This window comes from Aspergillus chevalieri, chromosome 3 (genome assembly GCF_016861735.1).
Source record: "Aspergillus chevalieri M1 DNA, chromosome 3, nearly complete sequence".
Classification (NCBI taxonomy): Eukaryota; Fungi; Ascomycota; class Eurotiomycetes; order Eurotiales; family Aspergillaceae; genus Aspergillus; species Aspergillus chevalieri.
This window is the reverse complement of record NC_057364.1, coordinates 4,077,068-4,101,868: the sequence shown is the minus strand read 5'-3', so window position 1 is coordinate 4,101,868 and position 24,801 is coordinate 4,077,068. Positions and strand designations below refer to the sequence as shown.

Sequence of the window (24,801 nt, the reverse complement as noted above, 5' to 3'; positions counted from 1 at the left end):
GTGATTGAATGCATGGTCAAAACAACTGATCAAAATGGATGATTGAATATATGGTTGAACGGGTGGTCGAATGGGTGATCAAACTGGTGATCAAACTGGTGATCGAACTGGTGATCGAACTGGTGATCGAACTGGTGATCGAATGGTTGGTTGAACGGGCTGTCAAATCGGTGGTCGAATGGGTGTATTAAAACAGCTCATTGAAACGGCTGATCGAACACATGGTGAAATGGGTAATCAAATGCATGCTTGAACCGGTCAAATGCCGGATCAAATACATGGTTGAATGGGTGATTGAACCGCCTGATTGAACAGTTGGTTGAATGCATGCTTGAATGGCTGATCGAATGGGTGGTTCAATTGGTTGTCAAATGACTGATTGAACAACTGATTGAACCAGCTGATTGAATACATGCTTGAACGGGTGGTCCAACGGGTGTATCGAAATGGCTGATTGAAATGGCCGATCGAAATGGCTGATCGAAATGGGTAATTGAATACATGGTCAAATGGGTAATCGAACGGGGTAATCGAACCGGTGGTCGAATGGGTAATCGAATGCATGCTTGAATGGCTGATTGAATGTATGGCTGAATGCATGGTTGAACGGGTCAAATCACTGATTGAATGGCTGATCAAACGGGTGGTTGAACAGTTGGTTGAACAGTTGGTTGAACGGGCTGTCAAATTGGTGGTCGAATGGGTCTATTAAAAACAGCTGATTGAAATGGCTGATCGAAACTGGTAATCGAAACTGGTAATCGAATACATGGTTAAATGGGTAATCGAACACGTTAAATGGCTGATTGAATGCATTGTCAAATGGGTGATTGAACCAGTCGAATGGGTGATCAAACGGGTGGTTGAATGGGTGTATCGAAACGCCTGATATTGAATGGCTGATTGAATGGCTGATTGAATGGCTGATTGAATGGCTGATTGAATGGCTGATTGAATACATGGTCGAAACCGGTGATCGAATACATGGTTAAATGGGTAATTGAATGCATGGTTGAATGGGTGATCAAACTGGTGATCAAACGGGTGATTGAACAGTTGGTTGAACGGGCTGTCAAATGGGTGGTTGAATGCGTGTATTGAAACGCCTGATATCGAATGGCTGATCGAATGGCTGATCGAATGGCTGATCGAATGGCTGATCAAATGGCTGATCAAATGGCTGATCGAAATGGGTAATTGAATACATGGTTGAAACCAATGATCGAATACATGGTTCAATGGGTAATTGAACGGGTCGTCCAACCGGTGGTCCAACCGGTCCATGTCATGCTGCCATGTCCACTGCCTGCCCACACTGCATACCTTGCTGCACTCACACCCACTGCCACCCAATGCCATGCTCCCATACACCACCTGTCATACACATCATTCACCACCCTGGCCCATTCACAATCACACATCATCCATCATCATCCATCATCATCCATCATCATCCATCATCATCCATCATTCATAATCTTCATCATTCACTACCACCAGTCTGCCTGTGTGCTCAACGGCCAATGCGCTTGTCCATGTCCATCCCATGTCCATGAAACCCTCGGCCTTCATCCACTGCCGTACTCAAATATCTACCCTCAACGCCTTCCCATCCATGCTATATATCTCCACTGTCGGACTACATACATACATATATATATATATATACATACATATCGATATACATATCACTATACATCTCTATATACATCGCTATATACATCGCTATATACATCACTATATACATCACTGTATACGTCTTGACATACAACTCTATATACATCTCTATACATCGCTATGGTCCTGGCCAATCCTCCATCTCTCTGCCTCCTGACTCCAACCCCAACTCAACCTCCTGACTCACCCGCCGCAGCCAACAAAACTCCTCAAACAACTGGCTATGGCCCGCCCGGCTGCGCTGCCCCAGCCACCCAATCACCGCCCCAATGTCCGCGCCGTCGACCTGCAATCCCACCAGTCGCCGCTGCCATGCCCCCGAATGCCCACCCCCCATGGCCCATGCAGCATCATCGCCACCATGGGGATCAAAACCCCCGGTACTGACACCGGCCGCCCGGCTCCCACCCGGCGCATATCGTCTGCGGCATCCCACAGGAAAAACACCCGCTGAATCGGCTGTACTGGATCCGCCGGCGAACCTGCAGCATCCACTGCTTGGCCGCCTGGCTGCGTGCATGCCGGCATGAATATAAATCGTGCTGGTCATCCGCCTGGGCCATGGCGCAGATATAACATCGATCCCGCCACTGCTGAGCCTCCTGCTCCCCAAACTCCTCATCCAGCCATGCCTGGGACTGTTGCCGGCGGAATTGAATGTCGGCCGCGGCCCACTGGTGCTGGCGTTGGCGGTGGCTTGCGCACTGGCGCTGCTGCTGGCGGTGGCTCGGGCTCGGGTGCTGGTGCTGGCGTTGGTTCGGGCTCTGGCTCTGGCTCGGGCTATGGCTTGGGCTTAAGCTATCGCTGTGGCGCCGGTGCTGACTTGGGCTTGGGCTCTGGCTTGGGCTCTGGCTCGGGCTCGGGCTATGGCTCCGGCGTGGGCTGTGGCTCGGGCTATGGCTATGGCTCCGGCGTGGGAAATGGCTCCGGCGTGGGCAATGGCTATGGCTCTGGCTCGGGCTCGGGCTATGGCTTGAGCTTGGGCTGTGGCGCCGGTGCTGACTTGGGCTTGGGCTCTGGCTCGGGCTATGGCTCGGGCTCCGGCGTGGGCTGTGGCTCGGGCTATGGCTATGGCTCCGGCGTGGGAAATGGCTCCGGCGTGGGCAATGGCTATGGCTCTGGCTCGGGCTCGGGCTATGGCTTGAGCTTGGGCTGTGGCGCCGGTGCTGACTTGGGCTTGGGCTGTGGCTCGGCCTATGGCTCGGGCTCCGGCGTGGGCTATGGCTCCGGCTTCGGCTTGGGCTGCATGAGCCCGCTGCTCTGCTGGAATCATACTCCATTCCGCGCCTGAGCCCCCGACCATTGGAACGCCTCGTGGCACTGCGCGCCCGCCAGTCTGGGTCATCTGCCAGCCCTAACACTGGCCGAACCGCCTGCCCTGGGCCATGGTGCAAGCCCACACACCCGGCCTCATGCCCAGCCTCATGCCCGGCCTCATCACCACCCACGTGCCCTACATGCCACTGCACATTACACCCATCACATGCCTGCTCGTCCCCGTCATCCCCGCAATGCTGCCGCCGGTATCCATTCACTGTCCCATCCAGATAATCGTCCAGTACCACCCGCCGGCACCCCCGACCTGCCACCACCCCCATGTATTGCTGCACCAGCTCCACCTCCGGTGTGCCCAGCTGTCGCTCATCCTCCGCCCACCCCGCCGGCTGGATAATGATCGCCTGGCTGGCCTGCCCATCCCGCCCGGCTCGCCCGCTTTCCTGTGCATAATCCAATAACGTCCGGGGTGTCCCAAGATGAATGATCACTCGGATATTCGGAATATCAACCCCCATGCCCAATGCACTGGTCGCGCAAAGCACTGTGGAATCCCCTCCCATGAACCGCCCCAAAATCCCACCCCGGTCCACCTGCCCACTGAAATACGCCTCACATCCCAATACCGCCGCCATCGCCTGCACCTGGTGGACCCGGTTGGCATATATCACCATCTTCCCCCCGGGCCCGGGCCCACTGGAGCTGCGCCTGCAGGAACTGAATAATCCAGGCATCCTGCTCCCATCCATATCCATGTGGTGCAGTGTGTGGAATCGGTGGCCGCCACACCCCATATGCCACATTGCCGCGGCTCGTGCGGGCCCGATATATATCGATCTGATCCTGTGGGTGGTGAATGCGCTGGCTGAACTCCGGTTCCATCTCGGGGGGCAATGTGGCCGTTAAAAACACCATCTGTGTACGGGCCCGAACGAGCTTCCCAAGCTGTGCCATGGCGGACCGGAAGTTCTTCTGCTGGTTCATAATGATGTGGCATTCATCAATCACCACCCGGTCCAGCCGCTGCATCACCACCAACCGGTTGATGAATGAATGGAAATCGGGGGTGACAGCCGATTCCGGTGTGACCAGCACAATGGCTGCTTCATCACATGGCTGCTGCCGGTCCCATGCCATACATGGGATGCCTAGCCGCCGGCACCGCTGCTGCATATCCTGCCGCAGCGAGATCAATGGCACCACCACAATGGTGGTGCCCCCGGGGACGGCCCACGCGGGCAACATGAATAACATGCTTTTCCCACCGCCGGTGGGCATGACTGCCACCACGGGGCTCTTGCCCTGCTGGATCGCCGCCATGGCGGGTGCCTGGATGCCCTGGAACTGCATGCCGGCCTGACCGGTCATCTGCTGCAGCGCAGCGGCCATGTCCATGGTCTGCAGCTGGTGGCGCCGCTCCATGTGGTGCTCCTCAGCCTCCACCTGCCATGGGGCCCGCTTGCGTTTCCCAAGCACGGGGCGAGCCCTAACCCGTTCCTGACCGGGATCATTCACCAAGCAAGCCCTAACCCGTTCCTGACCGGGATGGTGAATTGGACAGCTACCTTCATCCACCAAGCGAGCCCTAACCCGTTCCTGACCGGGATGGTGAATTGGACGGTTGCCTTCATCCACCAAGCGAGCCCTAACCCCTTCCTGACTGGGATCACTCACCAAGCGAGCCCTAACCCGTTCCTGACCGGGATCATTCACCAAGCAAGCCCTAACCCATTCCTGACCGGGATCATCCACCAAGCAAGCCCTAACCCATTCCTGACCGGGATCATCCACCAAGCGAGCCCTAACCTGTTCCTGACCGGGACGGCGGCTTGGACAGCTGCCTTCATCCACCAAGCCAGCCCGAAGCCCACCGGCATCAATGTCGGCATGGACATCTCCTGGAACCCCCGTGCCGCAGCCGAACCCCAGAAACTGGTGCCAATCCACACTGGACTGCCGGAACATTGCCCGCCGGTGGCTTGTTGTGCCCGCCTGCTCCATCAGCTGCCGCCCATATACCATCCCCGCCACGTGCGATGAATGGCCCGCCTGTAAATCCGTCATATGCGCCATCCACTGGTCCGCATCCATGCCGTCCTCACAGTCAGCATCCAATGCCGCCGCCTGCTCCGTTTCATCCTGGCGGTCACTGGTGAATGTGCTGGATGCCCGCAGGAACCGCCGGCTGATGCCAATGGCAATGTCCCGGTACGCCGGAATATTCAATGCCTGGCCGAGCCGGGCCTGGGTCTCCCGCTTCAACACCTCCCGGAATCGCTCGGGGGTCCATGGCCGCTGCATGCCCGGGTCGGGGCCCCATAAATATGGGCTGGGGGCTGCCATGCCGGTGTGCCGTTCGACGTGCCAATCAATGTGCCATTCAGTGTGCCGTTCGCCGTGCCATTCGGTGTGCCAATCGTTGTGCCATTCGACATGGCATTTGATGTGCCGGCCTGTGTGCCAATCGGTGTGCCAATCGGTGTGCTGTTCGATGTGCTGTTTGATGTGCCGTTCAGTCTACCATTCAACATGCCATTCACCGTACCATTTGGTGTGCCATTCCATGTGCCGTTCAATGTGCTGTTCGATGTGCCATTCACTGTGCCAGCTCGTGTGCCAATCGGTATGCTGTTTGTTGTGCCGTTCAACATGCTGTTCGATGTGCCGTTCAATGTGCTGTTCGATGTGCCATTCAGTGTGTCGTTTGATATGCCATTTGCTGTGCCGTTTGATGTGCCATTCAGTGTGCCGTTCGCCCTGCCATTCAGTGTGCCATTGACCGTGCCGGCTCGTGTGCCATTCCATGTGCCGTTCAATGTGCTGTTTGATGTGCCATTCACCGTGCTGGCTCGTGTGCCATTCGCCGTGCCGGCTTGTGTGCCAATCAGTGTGCCATTCAGTATGCCGTTCGCCGTGCCATTCAGTGTGCCATTCAATGTGCCGGCTTGTGTGCCATTCCATGTGCTGTTCAATGTGCTGTTCAATGTGCCGTTCGATGTGCCGTTCGACATGCCATTCACTGTACCATTCACCGTGCCATTCACCGTGCCGGCTCGTGTGCCATTCAATGTGCCGTTCGATGTGCCATTCGACATACCATTCGATGTGCCATTCGACATACCATTCCATGTGCCGTTCGATGTGCCATTTGACATACCATTCGATGTGCCATTCACCGTGCCATGCGCAGTGCCGGCCTGCCACGCTGTCAACTGGCCAATGAATGGCATCGCCAGCCACATATACCACACCACCAACTCCCCCGACCGCCCGTGGCACATACCGGTGGATCAGCTTGCTGTCGTTGCTCGCATGGAAGCCCTTGTGGTATGCAGTCACCAGTGTCACCATCCCATCCTCAATGAACACATTGCGGAATTGGTTGTTCGGCGTGTTGACATACTGCACACTGAGCAGCTCGGGGGCCCGTGCCGGCTGCCCCGCCGTCATATGGATGGCCACGGCCAGTTTCTCCTTGAACCGGGCCACCCGGGCCAGATACTGTGCCACCAATGGGCCGTGGATCGCCCCCGGCGCATGAATTGCTGCTGCACGGGGCGCTCTGTGCGCAGCCGCTGGATCATCCACCACCGGCCATCCACGGGCCACCGGGTTCGGCGATCGTGCAAAAAGTTCCAGCCCGGGTGCCCCTGGGTGGGATCATCATACAAGCCCTGCCACGGGATGGCGGGCAGCGGCATGGTGCTTGGGGTGTGGGCGCTGCTGGAACCATCGGCAATACATAATAGTTCACACAGCAGCTCCCGTGTGGCCCCAACCAACCCGTGGATGAACCCACGGAATTCACCCATCGTGAAATGCAGATCCTTGTACAACAGCTCATCGGCTCCCATCCACGCCACATGGCCCGGCGCCGTGCTATTGTAATGGATCTTCAACCCATATGTGCGCCAGTCGAGCAATGTCTGCATGGGCCCATGGGTGCCACGGATCATGAAGCGGCTGACCATCTGCTGCACATGGTCATGAAATGACGGGCGATCGTGCACCGTGGTGGGGGTGTGGCGTGTGGGACTGGCACTATCACAGCCCTCATCGATATCGGCCAGTTGGGCATCTGCACTGGCCAACGGCCATGCTATTGGGCTAGCCGGTGTGCCATTCACTGTGCCATTCACTGTGCCATTCACTGTGCCATTCGCCGTGCTAGCCTGTGCCTGCCACATCTGAATAATGTCCCCCACATGGGGATCCAACCACAGTGCCTTCTGCACCACCATGAACCGCGCAAGCTTGATCATCCGCGATAAAATGGGGGGTAACTGTCGGGATCACGCCACCCAGTCTCCCCCAGCCGAGCACCGCCATGGCACACACAAGGGGGCTTTCATATTCATGGGCACGGTGGCGCTGGTTGAGCAGCTCAATGCAAAACTCCAAGCAGGCACGCTCCATTGGGCTCATCATCCATGCCGGCTCGGTGCTGCCTGCATTGCCAGTCTCCTCTGCTTCTTCCACATGCTCGGGGCTCACCCCATGCCCGGCTGTGGGCTGATCTCCGGGGCTCACCCCACGCCCCTCTGTGGCCCGATAACTGCCGGGGTTCCCACCCTGTTCTAGGATCCGACCGGCCCCGGGGAACATATGGACCGCCCGAGCCCGGGCTCGATGGGGCGCCTGTTGGGGCCTCGCCATGGTGGGCATGGCAAGCTGCCACAAGATCTGCCACTTCCGCTGCTGCCGCGCGGTCATCCCATACACGGGCAGTGGGCCACACCACTCCTGCATGCCCTGTCCGGCCTGGGTGGCCTGTGTGCGTGCAATGAAGCCCAACACTTGCTGTCGGCCATGGACGGGTAACCCTAATCCAACAATAGTGTTCGTCAAGCTAATGGTGCCAAGCTTACGGGAAGGAATCGATGAAGAAGAAAGGAAACAAAGTGGAATCGAACAATATATATATATATCTCTCTCTCTCTATCTATCTCTCCATCGAGCTATATATCTCGCTATATATCTACATCTACATCTATATATATATATACACACCCCCACATACCAAACAGTGTATCCCTTAAGATGAATGGGTGTATAGTGTCTAGTTCTCTTTCATCTCAACAGTCACATACGGCTGCTGCTGCCGCTGCCGCTTTGCTGCTGGCTCCTCCCCTTTCCTCCCCCCCAGCCCCGCTTCCGCGGGCCTAGTGATACCTGAAACCCTAGGAAGGCATGCCACTCCCGACTGATGGCCCGGTATTGCACCCGCCGTGCCTGGATATGGCCAGGTGCCTCCTGCAGCCCCCGGGCATACACCGTCCCAGCAGCCCAGGACCCATGGCCGGCTTGCTGGTCGATCAGCCCATCATCGGCACTGTAGTCACGCTTGAACCCACCACACTGCAGGTGTGCCCGGGAGATGGCAATTGCTGCATGCCGCCAGGAAATCACATTGAGCTTGGTCTGCAGATTGTTACAGATCTCACTGCATCAGCCTCACGTGACAATGCGGGGAGTCAAGGCAGAATCATTGGGCAAAAAGACCATGCAGAAAGAACAAGGATTATGATGAGGAAGATATACACCCAAGCATCACGTGACCACGGTAGAAAGGACGACGGAGGAATTCTACCAATATACCAATATGGTAGATAGGACAAAGAGGGAATGCTACCAATCTATCAGGGAATGGATATTACAGGACAGAAGGAGGTAGCATGGTAGGAACGGAGAATCTACCATTGGACTAGGAAAGGTATATAAGGACATTCATTCATGTACCTAGCTTAGTTCTTCGCGATCAATTCAAGTCTTACAGCATTGGTTACCTTCTAGTTTCTGACTCGTCCGCACTTAACCAACAACCCAGTATACGTACTCGGTTGGCCTTGTTTCTCTACTCGTTACCTTTACCGTTCCTACTTGTTGATTATCTTACGGAGCCTGGAGGGGGCGATATACCCATCAACGACTATTGAACTACGGAGCCTGGAGGGGGCGACATACCCATCAACGCATACGACATACCGAATCGGACCCGAAGGGGCATTGAGCATACGACTACTTGGGAACACTTAAGGTAAGTGTTCAGTCTCGAAATACAACTAACTAGAACCCTAGGTACGACACGAGAGAAGCCAGGTTGTGACACATTGATCGCCAGTCAGTACGAGTCAGGTTTCGAGACTATATTGACTTAAAACACGAACTGCAACCATGTCTAACAACAGTAACAGCAACACTACTCCTAGATCCTCTCGTGGATCTGAGGGACGAACTCCGACTTATGAAGAACTCTTTGGAATGGTTAGCCAGCTGCAGGAAAGCATCACTACTTTGGAAGAACGACAGTCAGCCAAAGCTATCAAAGTTCGACCACCGGAACCCTTTGATGGTACTCGATACAAGTTGCGACCCTTCATCACTCAATTGGACTTGTATGTCCGCATGAACCGGAGCAAGCTCATATTTGAATCCGACAAAGTCCTACTTGCAGCAACTTACTTGACTGGACCAGCATTTGATTGGTTTGAACCTACCTTGCGTGACTTCCAGGAGAAAGATGAACAATACCATAACGACAATACCACCGAGGTTTTCAGCAGCTTCACTGAATTCAAGAAACGACTCCAGGGAACATTCGGAGATATTGACGCCACACGGAACGCTGAACGAAAGCTATGGCGACTCAAACAGACAGGATCAGTAGCCAAGTTGGTATCTGATTTCCAGCAGATCATCACCCATCTGAATTGGGACGAGACGATGTACATTGCGAAATTCGAGGAAATGTTGAAACCAGAGATTCAGGAGAAACTGGTTTGGATGGAACGACCGACTTCATTGAACGAACTCTTTGAACGAGCCGTCAAGATTGACAACACCCTGTATGACCTTAGAGTCAGACAGAAGGAGTCACGATATGGGAACACCTTTAGAGGAAACCCACGAACGAGCCACTATCGATCGAACGATAAACGACCAGCTCAACCACGAAGCCAAGGGTATGAAGATCCCTATGGACCACGACCGATGGAGCTGGATGCCACACAGCATAGGCCCTTCGTATCCGACAAGGAAAGAGAACGAAGAAGGAAAGAGAAACTTTGCTTCACATGTGGAAAGCCGGGCCACATGACGAAGGCATGCAGGCAACGACAGAACGTTAGGCCTCAGCAACAACGAGACGATAACAAGCAACTGCACGCTACCCAGGAGAGAGGAGCGTATGACACCACAGGAATTGTGAACCCTGAACTCAGAGCAACGAATGATTCTGGATGGCACACGCAAGAGGCTTCGGATGAGCATGGAGGACCATGGAGACCCAGAACTATGATTGTACCCAACCTGAGCCCATTGAGGAGGTTGATGGAAGAACAGACGACCCTCACGACAGAGGAAATTGATGAGATCATGAGTTCAAGCGAAGAAGAATATTGGCCCAATGAACGGACGGTGGGATCCGACAGCGGAAGCGACAAAGCCCATATAAGGACGGATGGGTCCGAAAAAGCCATCAATGAGCCAGTTCATGAGAAATCACTCGGCGAACTGCCCAACCAAGATTGGCCAGTTAATGATTTCCTTGACGAAGAGTACGGTGCTCAGTGGAATGGCCACGATCCCAACGTGGAGGAACTCCATGAGATACCGGAGACACCTCAGAACGCAACTCCCGAAAATGATGAACAAGAAGAACAGAGTCTGGCAGAAGATAATGAGGGATACACGAAGTCCAGTGTGTATAGCCCTATTTTGAAGCAACAGCTATGGTCCAAACGGTATACGGAACAACGAAAAGCCGACGAAGAAACGAATACCGACGTTGCCGCGTACTTCATTGATGATGTTGTTATCTCACTTCAGGAGAACCCCAAGAGGCTCTCTAAAGGATTGAAGGAACTATTCAATGAATTGATTACATACTGCCCACATCAGAACTTGAAATGTTGGGAACGAACGAACGAAACTTGGGAAGAACACCTACAGCAATGCGACCAGCACCCATACACATGCCACCACTGTGGACAGAACAACGGAGAACTATGGGGATACCTACGGGACATCACGACCAAACGACTACGAGGCCCCATCCACAGCTCATGCAAGTATGATTGGTGTGATTGCGTGCACTATCGAGAGCACCCAAAGCACAACCAATTACCTTGGATTGTGTGTTATAGTCACGCCTGTGGAGAACATTACGATCGAAAGAAAATGGCGCATTATTTCCCAGAACGACCTAGGAAATACAATGACAGTTGTCCTTGTTGGGATTGGAACTGTGCATGCAGGGGATATCTATTGCACCCAGAGCATTCAAGTATGCACTGGACTGCATGTTATGAAGATGACTGCATAGTTCACTTCGAACCCAAGGATTACTACCCAAGTCCACGACGTCTACGGCAACCAAGATGGCAAGCAAGCCTATCAGCGACACAGCGAGGATACCACTTGAAGTTTACGACACCAGTTCTCAATCAACTAGCCAGAGTGATGGTTGACTCAGGAGCTACTGGAAATTACATGGATCCTAGATTCCAGCGACAATTGGGGATCTTAGGAATTGAGAAGGCGCAGCCAGAGCCTATCTCAGGACTGAATGGTGAGAATTTGGGAAGCCACCTGACGGTCGAATCGGGATTTGTCCCTATGGCTGTAGCGGATCATGAAGAAAGGATCAATTTCGACGTGACACCGCTGGGACAATACGATATAGTGTTGGGGATTCCATGGCTCAGGAATCACAACCCGGAAATCAACTGGAAAACTGGACAAATGAACTTTGCAAATTGCGATTGCCCAAGAACAATGAAAGGACCGAGTCAACGGGAGGCCGGGACCTCACCACGATCTACAGGCAGGAGACCTGGTAGATACGTGAAGCAACCGAGAGGTGGGTTGAGAATGAATAACAGAGAAACGAATGACACAGCGACGAATATTGTTTTAGCAGCCACCAGGGCCTCAGAACGACATTGGCTGATGAATTTACCCGGATGGGCACCGGACACGACCCAGAAGTATTGCGAATATTTGATGGATGAGGATATATCCAAGAGATCAGCGCCGATTGAGGAATATCGCTCAGAAAGAGTTGATAGCAACCAAGAAGCATCAGACTCAGAGCTAGGCTCATGGGAATGGATTGACCATAAGGAGCTAGCAGCAACGACTCAGGAACCACAGATTCCACAGGAGTATATTGAGTTTCAGCACTTGTTCAAGCAGCCTGAACGACCTGAACTACCAGACCATGGACCACACGATCATCGCATACCCCTTATGGAAGGGAAGACACCGACATGCAAGAAGATTTACCCGATGTCAGAACGAGAATCAAGAATACTACGGGAATATATTGAAGAACAATTGGCGAAAGGATTCATCAGACCATCAACATCACCAGCAGGGCACGGAGTCCTATTTGTACCGAAAAAGGATGGAAGCCTACGACTATGTGCAGATTATCGACCACTCAACGCCATCACCATCAAGGATCGACATCCATTACCACGAGTTGATGAAATGCAAGACCGAATCAGAGGAGCAAAATGGTTTACAAAATTCGACATTGTAGACGCCTACAATCGACTACGGATCGCCAGAGGAGAAGAATGGAAAACGACCATCAGAACGAAATATGGACATTATGAATATTTGGTCATGCCATTTGGGCTTACCAACGCACCAGCATCATTTCAACGATTCATTTATGATGTACTTGGAGTATATCTTGACATCTTCGTGATAGTCTACCTTGACGACATCTTGGTCTTCTCCAGCACCTTTGAAGAACATGTGCAGCATGTCAAGAAAGTACTGCAAAAACTTGAGGAAGCGAAGCTACGATTGAAGTTGAAGAAGTGCGAATTCCATGTTCAGGAGACTGAGTTCTTAGGACACTGGATCACTACAGAGGGAATCCAGATGGATAAGAACAAAGTTCAAGCAATCTTGGATTGGCCAGAACTGAAGAACACCAAGGAAGTTCAGCAGTTTACAGGACTTGTGAACTACTACCGACGATTCTTGAAGGACTACTCACAATTCATGACGCCACTGTTCAAATTGTTGAAAAAGGGACAAGAATTTCAATGGGGACCAGAACAACAACAAGCGTTTCAACAAGCCAAGGAAAGAATTGTATCTGCACCAGCACTTGTGCAGTTCGACCCAGAGAAGGAAACCACGATTGAAACAGATGCATCAGACTACGCCATTGGTATGAGAATGACTCAACCAGGACCAGATGGAAAACCACGAGCTGTTGCATTCCACTCACGAAAACTAGTTCAAGCGGAATTGAACTATGACATCCATGATAAAGAATTGCTAGCTATAGTGGTAGCATTCAAGACTTGGAGAGTTTATTTGGAAGGAGCACAACACACTGTACTTGTGAAGACAGATCACAAGAACCTGACCTTCTTCACAACAACCAAAGAGTTGACCCGAAGACAGGCCAGATGGGCTGAAGTACTATCGCAATATGACTTCAAAATCATCCACTGCAAAGGAAATGAGAATGGACAAGCAGACGCACTCAGTCGACGACCAGACTATGAGATCAAGGACAGAACGATCAACCCAGCGATATTGAAAACCAACGAAGATGGAACCATCAGCTACAACCACCAGGTGTTAGCAGCAACGATGCATATCTCAAACGAACCTTTGGAAAAGAAAATCATTGAAGAAACACAAAAAGACAAAATGATCCAGGATATGATTGAAAACTCAGCAGAAAATGACAAATTGACCACAGATAACAATGGATTAGTGTACTTGCACAATCTCATCTATGTGCCAAAAAGCATGAGAAATGAGATCATCAGCATGCACCATGACACTCCACTCCACGGACATTTGGGAACAGAGAAAACAGCTGAACAAATTATGAGAAACTACTACTTCCCAAACACGCGAAAAGTTGTTCAAGAATATGTGAAGAACTGTGAAACTTGCATTCGAGATAAGGCAGCAAGACATCAACCCTACGGAAAAATGCAATCCCCGGATGCTCCAACACATCCATGGGAATGGGTTACCATCGACTTCATCACACAGTTACCGACATCACAAGGATATGACTCGATTACAGTCATCACAGACCGAATGACCAAATATATCCATTTGGTACCAGCCAAAGGAACCATGACCGCAGCAGATATGGCACAAATATTCCTGAAGCATGTTATTACCAACCACGGAATGCCTCAAAAGATCACATCAGACAGAGACAAGCTGTTCACTTCAAAATTCTGGACAACACTCACAAACTTGATGGGTATAGAACACCGCCTCACCACAGCCTACCACCCACAAGCAAATGGTCAAACTGAACGAACCAACCAAACGATTGAGCAATACCTACGGCATTACATCAATTATGAACAAGATGATTGGGTTAAATTCCTACCCATGGCACAGTTTGCATACAACAATGCAGAGCACTCAACGCTCAAAGTAACGCCATTTTACGCCAATTATGGATACCACCCAGTGCTATATGAGAAACCACGACCACAAGAGTCCACATCAGAAGCAGCAAATGAGACAGTCCAAAAGCTGAAGAACTTACACCACCAACTGTCAAGAGACATTGACTTCATGAACCTACGAGCGGCTATATATTACGACAAGCACCATGGAGAGGGACCTACCTTGAAGAGGGGGAGAAAGTATTCCTGCTCCGCAGAAATATCAAAACGAAACGACCAAGTCAAAAGCTCGATCACCAGAAGATTGGACCTTTCACCATTGAAGGAAAAACAGGACCAGTGAATTACCGCTTGAAACTACCGAAATCAATGAAGCGCATACATCCAGTATTTCACATCTCGCTATTGGAACCAGCACCGAAAAACGCCATGCCAACAGAAAATATCGAAATCGAAAGCGATGATGATGAATATGAAGTTGAACGAATTCTGGATTACCGACAAGTCAATGGACGACCATGTTACCTGATCAAATGGAAAGGGTACGATACCTCTGAGAACACATGGGAACCTATTGCGAACTTGACTGGTTGCCACCAGTTGGTGAAGGAATACCACCAGCGACAGCAGAGTCGAAGTTCTCCCAAAAGGAAGGAGAATTCATCATCTGAGACAGACTAGGATCATCTGTCACCGCAGCAAGCTGAGCATCCAGAGAAGCGGTCTCAGCAACAGGCCAGGAAACTTGAGAATCCAACTCCTCAAGAAGAGCCACGTCATTCTCTAACATAGCCTTATTTCGAGCCTCAAGAAACCGTTTATGTTTCCGCAACCGGGCCAATTTGGCAGACGTCTCGGAAAGACGCGCCAGTGCCTCATCATTTGAACGCTCCGCATCTTCGAGGTCGGCGGCTAATCTCATTCGATCACGCTCCAAATTTTGCCATTTTCGTTCATTATGAAAATCACGTTCACACTTGACGCCAGAACGCACACAATTATTGCATTTTCGATTTGACGAGATTCGTTTACATTCACAAGACATATTGGAAGCACTCATTTCGGAACAACGGAGACAAGGAGGAGAAAAGAAACCTTCCTTATCTATTTTATCAGCCAGACGATCACGACGAGGGTTTGATTTGGGCATGATAAACGAAGCATGAGGAAAAGAAAAACAGAAAAACAAAACACTCACCGACGGGAATGCCGCAGTTCTTATGGCTCTCGAGGACGAAAGCCTGAAAGAGGGGGAGGTAATGTTACAGATCTCACTGCATCAGCCTCACGTGACAATGCGGGGAGTCAAGGCAGAATCATTGGGCAAAAAGACCATGCAGAAAGAACAAGGATTATGATGAGGAAGATATACACCCAAGCATCACGTGACCACGGTAGAAAGGACGACGGAGGAATTCTACCAATATACCAATATGGTAGATAGGACAAAGAGGGAATGCTACCAATCTATCAGGGAATGGATATTACAGGACAGAAGGAGGTAGCATGGTAGGAACGGAGAATCTACCATTGGACTAGGAAAGGTATATAAGGACATTCATTCATGTACCTAGCTTAGTTCTTCGCGATCAATTCAAGTCTTACAGCATTGGTTACCTTCTAGTTTCTGACTCGTCCGCACTTAACCAACAACCCAGTATACGTACTCGGTTGGCCTTGTTTCTCTACTCGTTACCTTTACCGTTCCTACTTGTTGATTATCTTACGGAGCCTGGAGGGGGCGATATACCCATCAACGACTATTGAACTACGGAGCCTGGAGGGGGCGACATACCCATCAACGCATACGACATACCGAATCGGACCCGAAGGGGCATTGAGCATACGACTACTTGGGAACACTTAAGGTAAGTGTTCAGTCTCGAAATACAACTAACTAGAACCCTAGGTACGACACGAGAGAAGCCAGGTTGTGACACAGATGTATGTGGGCCTCACGCTGGAGCACCCCCCGCAGCCGGCCACTGTCCCATGCCCCCGCTGCCAGATTGGGGCCCCGTGGCCACAGGAAGGGGGGAGCGTGCCTGCCGGGTGCCATGGGCCAGGGCCTGCACTGCCCGTGCAAAGGGCAGGATCAGCCATAGATAGTACACCACAAGCTCACTGACCTCCGCCGGGAGGTAGCGATGGATGATCTTGGTGGACCCTGTCATGCTGTATCCCTTGTGGTATGCCGTCACCAGACTGACCACCCCATGCTCGATGAAGAGATTGCGATGCTGGCCACACACAGTGTTGCTGTGTCGGATCCCCAGCAGCTCAGTGGCCCGCGCCGGCTGCCCAGCAGTCAGGTGCATCAGCAGGAGCAGCCGCTCCAGGAACTGGTCCACCTGTCCCAGGTAGGCATCCACCACGGTGGTGTGCCACATCACCTGGTGGTCATGCGGCCGCACCCCCACCCACTCAGCCCGCAGCCAGTCGGTGGCCACCACCCGGTCCATCAGCCATTGCTCTCCTGTGGTGGGCAGCGCTGCACGGGTGCGGTGGTCCTGCAGGAAGTTCCATCCACGCCGGTTGTTGGTCGGGTCGTCTGCCAGCTCCACCAGGGCCAGGCGCGGCACCACCGCCTCCCGGGTCTCCTCCTCATGCAGCAGGAACAGCCCCTCCAGCTCCACCTGGGCCAGCTCCACCTGGGTGCGCACGAAGCCCCGCAGGCCCGCCATGGTCAGGTGCAGTGTAACGGGCTAGGCCCGAAAGGCACCTCGAACCATAAATGGTTCTCGATTGAAGCTATTCACAAGAGCGTGCCGAAGTCAGGTGATCGTAGATCACCTGATCACGAGTATATAAATCCACCGCCAGCGTGTCTTTCTTTCTTTCTTTCTTTCCTTTCCCCAACGAGTTCTTTTGTACATATCTATATATTAGATAGCAAGGCTTCGGCCCATTACATTAGAACTCGTTCGCCCTCATCTATCTACTTATTTATTGAACAACGGATTACGCATCGGATTGAACGCGCAACGGATCGTACATCGCACACTGGACACACTGGACACACTGGACACACTGGAAACACTGGACACACTGGACACATTGAACGATTGGACATACCGGATAACTGGATACATTGGACATCGGATATCAGACATCGAAATTCACGGATAGTTGAGCTATTTACAAACAAATCAATAGTCAAGTCAGTCATATGACCACATTTTCAGCGGAAATCAGCGACCACGAGTCAAACGACCAAACCGACGGCAACATGGGAGACAATATACACTCAGGAGGGACCACCACTCCTGTCCCACAAGATCTTGTCGCAGTTATTGCAGGACTTCAACGACAACTGCAACAAATGGAAGAACGGCGGATTGAAGATCTTCGTCGTCTCAAAGAAGAGTTGACGAGCCCACCCAGAGAGCCCTTGCCACAACCGACTATTGAAGAGATAGCCCCCCAACCAATGGCGGACCCTGTTAGGAGACCTCGACCCAAGCTGACAGACCCAGAAGTCTTTGATGGTCGAAACCGAAGTCTCTACCGTCCGTTTCGAAGCAAGCTGCGCGCTAAACTTGAGGTCGATAAAGAAGCCTTGGGCAATGCCTATGATCGTATGTGGTATGCTTTTGGCCGTCTAACAGATGGGGCTGCTATGCAGGTGCTGCCCTGGATGGAGCGGTTTGCTAAGAAAGGAGCTACTGAGAGCCAGCTGGACGGAATGCTTGATCAAATGGACTTCATCTTTCTGGACCGGAATCTGGAGGAGAAGGCTGTACGAGACCTTGCAAGCTTGAAACAGAACAACAAGCCCTTCACAGTCTTTCTCACTGAGTTCAACCGACTACTCATGGAAGCTGATGGCCATAACTGGCCTGAAAACACAAAAAGGTCCTACCTAGACAATGCATTAAACCGTGAGATGAACACACGCCTTGAAACTGTTGAAAAGAAAAATGGATTTGAAGACTATTGCCGCCAGCTACAGCAGATTGCGGACCGGATGGAGAAGAACCAATTGCGGTACTCACGGAACAATAAGCATACCACCTCAACTTCTCCAGCTCACCCTGTGAATACCACCCGTGCTTCCTCTCCACCCCAAGATATGGACTGGGAACCCACAACAACAACTTCTGCACGCAGCCAACCTCGACGCGTGGCTAAGCATGTATCACGAGAAGAAATGGAACGCCGCAGACAAGAACGACGTTGCCTTCGTTGTGGTGACTCCACGCATTTTATCTCCCATTGCCCCTACGACAGTCCTAGGAACAGTACCCGCATGGCTCGCTCACACATTCATGGGCCGGAACTTGAAGATGAAGAAGAGCAGTTGAGGGAACAACCCAAGCTGGGAAAAGAATAGCTCCTGCAAAAAGTCTCTTGCAGGAGCACCACCAGCAGTTGATGGATCTACCTACATGGCGACCGGCCCCAGCAGCTCAGATAGACCTTCAGAAGGAGTGGAACGACTTCCGAAAAAGAGTCAAGTTTGACAGACCTGAATTCAGAGTATCCGCATTAGTCAATGGAGAACAGGTCAGCAGAACGTTAGTGGACACCGGTTGTACTACATATGGTATGGTTTCTGAGAATTTTACCCGAAAACATCAACTGGAGCGTGTAACCATCAAACCACGAACTATCGACGACTACAAGGGCCCAACGGATGATTGTATAAGGGAGGTAGCGAAAATCTCATTGAACGTGGGGGAAACCACCAAAACACTGCATGGCTGTATGTTGTTCCTAAACTGGGTAGGGGACTCGACATGATTTTAGGCCTTGCATGGATAGACGACCAACAAGTGTTTATCGACCCGAATGGTCCGAAATTGCGCTTCACAAATGGCATTGTTGTTAGCAGCATGGAAGATCAACCACAAATGGATATCCAGCCCATCGGGGCGAACGCTTTTGCACTATGGAACCGACAAAAGAAAAAGGACAGCAGCGTACAGATTTTCGCCGCAAGTTTAAAGGACATTGAGAAAGCATTACGACCCAAATTGCTGACAGACCCCCGCACCAAACTACCACCTCATTACCATAAATTCCTATCAGTATTTGACCGGAAGGAAGCTGACAAGCAACCACCATATCGAGGACCAAATATCGACCATAAGATTGAACTCAATAAGAACGCTGATGGAACGACCCCTGAACCTCCATGGGGCCCCCTTTATAATATGTCAAGGGATGAACTGCTTGTGCTACGGAAGACATTGACAGAGTTGTTGGAAAAGAACTTCATACGTGTTAGCAATTCGCCTGCTGCAGCACCTGTATTGCTTGTCAAGAAACCTGGTGGAGGCTTGCGATTTTGTGTTGACTACCGAGCACTGAACGCCATTACAAAGAAGGACCGCTACCCCCTACCACTAATTAATGAAACATTGGAAAGAATTGGGAAAGCAAAATGGTTCACCAAGTTGGATGTTATTGCTGCTTTTCACAAGATTCGTGTCGCTGCCGGCGATGAATGGTTGACCGCATTCCGAACTCGATTTGGGCTGTTTGAATGGCTTGTAACACCATTTGGACTAGCCAATGCACCGAGCACCTTCCAACGCTATGTTAATTGGGTCCTACGAGATTTCCTAGATGAATTTGCTTCTGCTTACCTTGACGACATCTTGATATTTACGGATGGAACATTGTCAGAGCATCAAGAGCATGTCTGCAAAGTATTAGGCCGTCTCCAAGAGGCTGGCTTACAGATTGATATTGATAAATGCGAATTTGAAGTGAAGTCAACAAAATATTTAGGATTCATTATTGAGGCAGGAAAAGGTGTCAGCATGGATCCAGCAAAGGTTGAAGCAATCATGAACTGGGCTGCCCCTACCACTGTGAAAGGTGTCAGGTCATTTTTGGGATTCGCGAACTTCTACAGACGTTTCATCCGAAACTATTCTGAACTTACAACTCCACTAACAGCGTTGACTCAAAAAGATAAACCCTTTGTGTGGGATGATAAATGCAAGGAAAGCTTCCAACAGTTAAAAAGGATGTTTACAACGGCACCAATCCTCATGCAATTTGATCCAGACCGCGAGACTGTCGTCGAGACTGACTCATCAGGGTGGGCCACTGGTGGCGTACTTTCACAGTATGATGATGATGGTGTATTACGACCTTGCGCGTACTTTTCCAAGAAAAACACTCCTGCAGAGTGCAACTACCAGATTCATGACAAGGAACTTTTGGCGATCATCAATGCATTGAAAGAGTGGGAATCAGAGCTCATATCAGTGGTAAATTTCCAGATACTGACAGACCATCGCAATCTCCGTTATTTTACTACCATGAGACGACTGAATGAGAGACAGATGAGATGGGCAGATCTATTGAGCCGATACAACTTCACACTTCATTACCGACCAGGGAAGCTTGCAGGGCGCCCTGATGCACTGTCTCGACGAGAGCAGGATGTTCCTGTATTGGGTGATGAACGGCTAAAGCATCGCGAACAACGACTATTCGATCCTGAGATCCTCAAGGACGGACCAGTGGAAGGAAGCAGCAAAAGAGGACTAGTTGAAGAACCCCATCCTATTAATGTGTCCCGGATCCTTCTAGCACCAGTCGGCATGGAGCCCTATAACAGTGAGCCAAGCGCACCTCAAGGATATGAACAGGCGAACGAACCTACCAATCTCAATAGTGAGCGACCATCGTTGGAAGAGCTACTGGATATGACTCTTGATGAACATTGGGCTCGGGTAGAGCCACTAGATGAAAAGTATGGTCGTATACGAGAAGCAGTGCAAGTAGGAGCACATCAATTCCCACGTGAACTGGGGATCAAAGCCTCAATCTCAGAATGCTCTATTGAACCGAACAACCGCTTGTGCTACCGAGGCCGGCGATGGGTCCCTGACATTGAATCTCTGAGGACAAGGTTGCTACAAGAAACACATGACTCAGTACTTACAGGCCATCCAGGGAGGAGCGCAATGTATGCTATCCTGGCACGAAGGGTCTACTGGCCTGCAATCTCTGAGGATGTCAGACGATTTGTACGGAACTGTGACAAATGCAGTGCCAACAATGTATGGAGAGACCGCCGACAAGGCCTACTGAAGCCTCTACCAATTCCAGACCGAAAATGGAGATATATTGCAATTGACTTCATCGAGAAGTTACCAATCTCAAATGGTTATGAAAACATCATGGTTATTGTCGATCGCCTTGGAAAAGGTGTCATCCCCATACCCTGTGAGAAGATCGACACCTACACAGTAGCACAGAAGCTTATTCAGAGTTTCATTGGCTATCATGGCATTCCAGCCAGTATTGTATCAGACAGAGGAAGACAATTCACCAATGAGATGTGGAAGCGTTTTTGTGAGCTACTGGGGATCAAACGACAATTATCAACTGCCTACCACGCTGAAACCGATGGCCAAACTGAGCGAATGAATGCTACTATTGAACTATTCTTGCGCTCATTCTGTGATCACACACAATCGAACTGGGCGTCATTGCTACCAATGGCACAGCTTGCAATATGCAGCCGGGATGCTGCCTCCACAGGTGTCAGTCCATTCTTCCTTGACCACGGCTACCACGTCGATCCCTTTCAGTTAGAAGAGGATGTTGAAATCAACCTTTCAGCACCAGACCTGGGCACCATGCGTGAACGAGGTGAACGAATTGCAGCCAAGCTAAGGGGAGCTCTTGACATCGCCACAACAGAACTGGCTGTCGCCCAACAGAAACAAGAAGACTATGCCAATCGTCAAAGAGATGTCGCCCCTGAATACCAGGTTGGGCAGAAAGTCTGGCTTGACCTGCGCAATATACAAACAGAACGCCCTAGCAAGAAACTGGGAAGCAGGCAGGCAAAATTTACTGTGTTGGAAAAGATTGGATCCCACGCCTACCGCCTCAACACACCAGGCACAATCCACAACGTGTTTCATACAGCGCTCCTCCGCCCAGCGGCAATGGATCCCTTCCCTAGCCAACGGAAAGATGACTACCAACCTCCTGCAGAAATGATCAATGGGAATGAAGAATATATGGTCGAACGAATACTAGATGAGCGTTTTCGACGGTGGGGACGAGGCGAAAGACATGAGTTTTTAGTCAAATACATTGGCTGGCAGGAACCGGAATGGAACGATGCGAGGAACATGGAGGATACCATAGCATTGGATGACTGGGAAACCTACAAAACGATGAATGGGATTGTTGTCCAATCGGCCTTGAGTATACCAAATGAGCCACCCCACGCCGGGGGGCGATCGCGGAGGCGACGAGGAAGGGGGGTAATGTAACGGGCTAGGCCCGAAAGGCACCTCGAACCATAAATGGTTCTCGATTGAAGCTATTCACAAGAGCGTGCCGAAGTCAGGTGATCGTAGATCACCTGATCACGAGTATATAAATCCACCGCCAGCGTGTCTTTCTTTCTTTCTTTCTTTCCTTTCCCCAACGAGTTCTTTTGTACATATCTATATATTAGATAGCAAGGCTTCGGCCCATTACATGCAGTTCCTTGTAGCTCAGGGTCTGCTGGTCATCGCTCCAGTAGATATATCCCAGACTGGTGGTGGTGTTCTGGATGCGCTTGCCAAACGTGCGCAGCCCGTGTGAGCCAGTTGAAGGGGGCAGCCACCCCCGGGAGGAGGAACCGCTCCCGCATGGCCTCCAGGGCATCTGCCGGGTGCTCAACCTGACCATGGTCCGCCATCTGCACCGCGCGCTGCGCCACCAGCATCTGGGCCATCTTGATCAGCCCGGACAGGGAGCTGGTGAACGCGTAGGGGTCCCGGAAGGTCTGTTTCTCCACATCCACCCCCAACACTGCCAGGAAGGCCACCACCGCACTCTCAAAGAGATCCCCTTTCAGTGGGTGGTCCAGCAGCGCGATGGACAGGTCCAGGCAGGCATGGTCCAGTTGCTCATATGCTGCATGGCGCCGCTCGGTCCTCCGGTCCCCCTCCGGGTCCCGATCCCGATCCCCCACGGGGCGTCTGGATGACGACCCATGGGCCCCCTCCTGTGGTCCATGGTGGATGATCCGCCGCCCCGGGCCCGGGTGTGCAGAGTGGTGGCGAGGGCAATGACAGCAGCTCCGCTGCCGCCGTCTCCATCCGGTCCAGGGCCGCCAGCTGTGCAGTGGTGAGCTGGTGGCCGAGCTGCACGGCTGCATTGGGGCGGCTGGTGCGGTAGGCGAAGCAGATCAGCCGCTGCCAGACCTGCCGGTAGGCCCGGTAGGTGGAGGGCCGGAGCTGGATCAGGATGGGCCGGTCCCACACCCGTGGCCGTTGCAGGAAGCTGTTGATTCGGATCTGGTGGACCGGATTGAACAGGGTTAGCCATCCGTTGGATATTATCATCCATACAAATCGATGTACAGACGGAGAGATATAGATCGATATACATAGTATACACACACACATGCACACGCACATATATATATATATATATATATCTCCCTCTCTACATGCATATGGCATATGGGTGTGCACGTGCGTGCATGTGGTGTGGGAGTGCATGTGGTGTGGGAGTGCCAATATATATATATTTCTCGCTTGCTTGCCGACTCACCTGGTCAAACTCGTTGATCCGCCGCGTCTTGATGGACTGGTAGGCCGCCTCGATCAGCCGCTCGACGCTGGCGCTGAACACTGTCAGAAGGGGCTCAGCTGTGGGATCCGGTGGTGCAGCCAGCGGGGCTACCGCTGTGAAGGCATGCCCATGCAGGAACTCGGGCCACCGGGTGAGCTCCAGCCAGGGGGATATCTCGGTGGGCGCTTTGGCATCCGGGTCCGGCACCTGCTGGGCCCCGGCCTCCGCCGCCGCCGCGTCCTCGGCGAGGGCCCCGGCCACCTGCCTCCGGATGAACTCCACCTCACCCATGGTGGCCGCCTGGCGGGCCCGCTCCGTGTGCGCGGGTGGGGTGACCTGGAAGAAACCGCTGCCGGCACCGGAGGGGAAGAAGCGCTGACAGCTGACGGTCCGATACAGGGGCAGCGGGGACACCTGGCTGGCCGGGGGCTGTCGGCCCCGGGGTCGACGGTCCGCATGGATCCGGGTCCGGTGCCGCAGGAGGCTCTCAGGATTGCACACGATGTAGGCACAGTCGGGGTGGGGGCAGCGATAGCCCGGGTGGACGGGGAGCCCCGGGACCGGCGGACTCCCCGGGGCCGGGGGCGGCGGGACCGGACGGTCAGGCTCCCGCGCGGGGTCCCAGCAGGGCCGCTTGAGCATCAGGGCACAGGCGGCCCGGCGGAGGGCCGGGGTGGCCGCGGAGGGATGCTTGGGATGGCGGTTGGCCAGGTGGGCGGCGAGATGGGCGGGCCGCACGGCGAATCCACAGGGACCACAGATCCACAGGCGATGGGTGTCGTTGTAGAGGAAGAGGTCCATCCTCTTTCGTTCTCGGTCCTTCCTTCTTTCTTTTCAGGTTGTTGCCGGTGTTCGATTGGGTTCGATGAGCACTCACCGTTTATGTGTATGG

The 24,801-nt window shown here is 52.1% G+C and overlaps 8 protein-coding genes across 8 annotated transcripts; 3 read left to right on the top strand and 5 right to left on the bottom strand.

Moving 5' to 3' along the window:
- Positions 1–2,203: 2,203 nt before the first annotated feature.
- ACHE_31423A (uncharacterized protein) lies at positions 2,204–2,968 on the top strand (the record flags this gene model as incomplete). Its single annotated transcript, XM_043278150.1, has 1 exon — positions 2,204–2,968. The coding sequence occupies one exon, from the start codon at positions 2,204–2,206 to the stop codon at positions 2,966–2,968; it is 765 nt and encodes a 254-aa protein (XP_043135958.1).
- Positions 2,969–3,564: 596 nt separating this feature from the next.
- On the bottom strand, positions 3,565–8,966 carry ACHE_31422S (uncharacterized protein; the record flags this gene model as incomplete). Its single annotated transcript, XM_043278149.1, has 7 exons — positions 3,565–5,448; positions 5,493–6,149; positions 6,199–6,602; positions 6,695–7,235; positions 7,291–7,775; positions 8,043–8,395; positions 8,938–8,966. The coding sequence occupies 7 exons, from the start codon at positions 8,964–8,966 to the stop codon at positions 3,565–3,567; spliced, it is 4,353 nt and encodes a 1,450-aa protein (XP_043135957.1).
- A 5,965-nt stretch (positions 8,967–14,931) lies between these two features.
- ACHE_31421S (uncharacterized protein) lies at positions 14,932–15,510 on the bottom strand (the record flags this gene model as incomplete). Its single annotated transcript, XM_043278148.1, has 1 exon — positions 14,932–15,510. One exon carries the CDS (start codon positions 15,508–15,510, stop codon positions 14,932–14,934), a length of 579 nt encoding a protein of 192 aa, XP_043135956.1.
- An 805-nt stretch (positions 15,511–16,315) lies between these two features.
- ACHE_31420S (uncharacterized protein) lies at positions 16,316–17,044 on the bottom strand (the record flags this gene model as incomplete). Its single annotated transcript, XM_043278147.1, has 1 exon — positions 16,316–17,044. One exon carries the CDS (start codon positions 17,042–17,044, stop codon positions 16,316–16,318), a length of 729 nt encoding a protein of 242 aa, XP_043135955.1.
- Positions 17,045–17,529: 485 nt separating this feature from the next.
- ACHE_31419A (uncharacterized protein) lies at positions 17,530–18,693 on the top strand (the record flags this gene model as incomplete). Its single annotated transcript, XM_043278146.1, has 1 exon — positions 17,530–18,693. The coding sequence occupies one exon, from the start codon at positions 17,530–17,532 to the stop codon at positions 18,691–18,693; it is 1,164 nt and encodes a 387-aa protein (XP_043135954.1).
- Positions 18,694–19,099: 406 nt separating this feature from the next.
- ACHE_31418A (uncharacterized protein) lies at positions 19,100–22,612 on the top strand (the record flags this gene model as incomplete). Its single annotated transcript, XM_043278145.1, has 1 exon — positions 19,100–22,612. One exon carries the CDS (start codon positions 19,100–19,102, stop codon positions 22,610–22,612), a length of 3,513 nt encoding a protein of 1,170 aa, XP_043135953.1.
- Positions 22,613–22,854: 242 nt separating this feature from the next.
- ACHE_31417S (uncharacterized protein) lies at positions 22,855–23,064 on the bottom strand (the record flags this gene model as incomplete). Its single annotated transcript, XM_043278144.1, has 1 exon — positions 22,855–23,064. The coding sequence occupies one exon, from the start codon at positions 23,062–23,064 to the stop codon at positions 22,855–22,857; it is 210 nt and encodes a 69-aa protein (XP_043135952.1).
- A 175-nt stretch (positions 23,065–23,239) lies between these two features.
- On the bottom strand, positions 23,240–24,710 carry ACHE_31416S (uncharacterized protein; the record flags this gene model as incomplete). Its single annotated transcript, XM_043278143.1, has 2 exons — positions 23,240–23,629; positions 23,889–24,710. 2 exons carry the CDS (start codon positions 24,708–24,710, stop codon positions 23,240–23,242), a joined length of 1,212 nt encoding a protein of 403 aa, XP_043135951.1.
- Positions 24,711–24,801: the final 91 nt, after the last annotated feature.